This window comes from Phytophthora parasitica (assembly GCF_000247585.1).
Source record: "Phytophthora parasitica INRA-310 unplaced genomic scaffold supercont2.3, whole genome shotgun sequence".
In the NCBI taxonomy this organism is placed as follows: Eukaryota; Oomycota; class Peronosporomycetes; order Peronosporales; family Peronosporaceae; genus Phytophthora; species Phytophthora nicotianae.
The window spans coordinates 1,596,272-1,597,422 of NW_008648989.1; the positions used below are offsets into that span (position 1 = coordinate 1,596,272).

General features: G+C 39.4%; 1 protein-coding gene across 1 annotated transcript; it reads left to right on the forward strand.

The window, feature by feature from the left end:
- Positions 1-253: 253 nt before the first annotated feature.
- Positions 254-549, forward strand: PPTG_21091 (hypothetical protein; the record flags this gene model as incomplete). The annotated part of the gene is made up of 2 exons (XM_008895544.1): positions 254-479; positions 539-549. The coding sequence occupies 2 exons, from the start codon at positions 254-256 to the stop codon at positions 547-549; spliced, it is 237 nt and encodes a 78-aa protein (XP_008893792.1).
- Positions 550-1,151: the final 602 nt, after the last annotated feature.

Here is a 1,151-nt window from a genome sequence, read left to right on the forward strand (position 1 = left end):
ACCATGCGGGACGTCGGGACTACCAAAACCTTGCGATGTGCGCGAGCAACAAAAGAATGGAGAACCTGCTGACCAAAAAACGTCGCACCGTTCGGCTTCGATTTTGACGCAGGAACACGAAAATTAATCGACCAATGAAGGGACTTTATTTTCGAGAAAGAAAAAAATGTTGTTACTGCTGCCAGAGTTGGCAACCACTAATGTCTAGAACGGCAAACGAAAGACGATCATGAAAGCTAAAAAAACAGGTAGAATGTGCTTCCTTACCATAACCCATGAATGCGCTCGTGAGGTGAGCACTTACCGGGACAAGAACGGGATCAACTATTCCAGGAAGGCGATTGATGTGGCCTTTCACTTGATATTAACGGTTGTGGAACCCAAAGCAACTTTACCTCACCTCCAAGAAACAATTCAGAAATACCCTAACGAGTTTGATAGCAAGGCTGTGATTGCTGTGTCGGTAGATAGTGATACAAGTAGAAGTGGTAAAAGTGATGCTGAAGATGTGGAGACTGAATAACTGGTGTGGTTGTAGACAATAATTAGTCTAAGTGACACTAATTTTATCACACATAAATTAGTGTCGGTTCAAAATAGCGACACTCACACTAATTTATGTAAGGAAAATGATAACTACCTTACATGAATTAGTATCGGTGACACTAATTGCGGTGAGTACTGTAGTAGTATTGCAGGCAAACGTTGATTCGCTCTTTGTATGCTTCTAAGAGCAAATAGACAATTAGAAAATTGTATCCAGTAATTTTTTTCCCGATTTTTACAAATTGGGTCGCATCTTGCAGTAACATATTGAGTGGATTCCTTCGTGAATGACAACATTTTTTCTGAAATTTATTTCAGAGTCTAGCGGGGATTCGATTTTTCTCGAATACTTCAAGAATGAGCCTATAGTGGCACCCTCTTTATATCAATGCGGTTGCTGCACTACAGTAAATTATACTCTTAAAATTGATACCCTTGTAGATATTTGAAAAACACGTAAATTACATCGTAAGATTGTCCGAAAATATTATTCCTTAGAGAGATTTCTGCTCCTTCATTATAAACTCCTGAAATTGTCAAATACATTTCCGGAGGTTTTAGTGTGTGGGAATGGGACAGTGCCCATACATATAGAAACAAGGTGT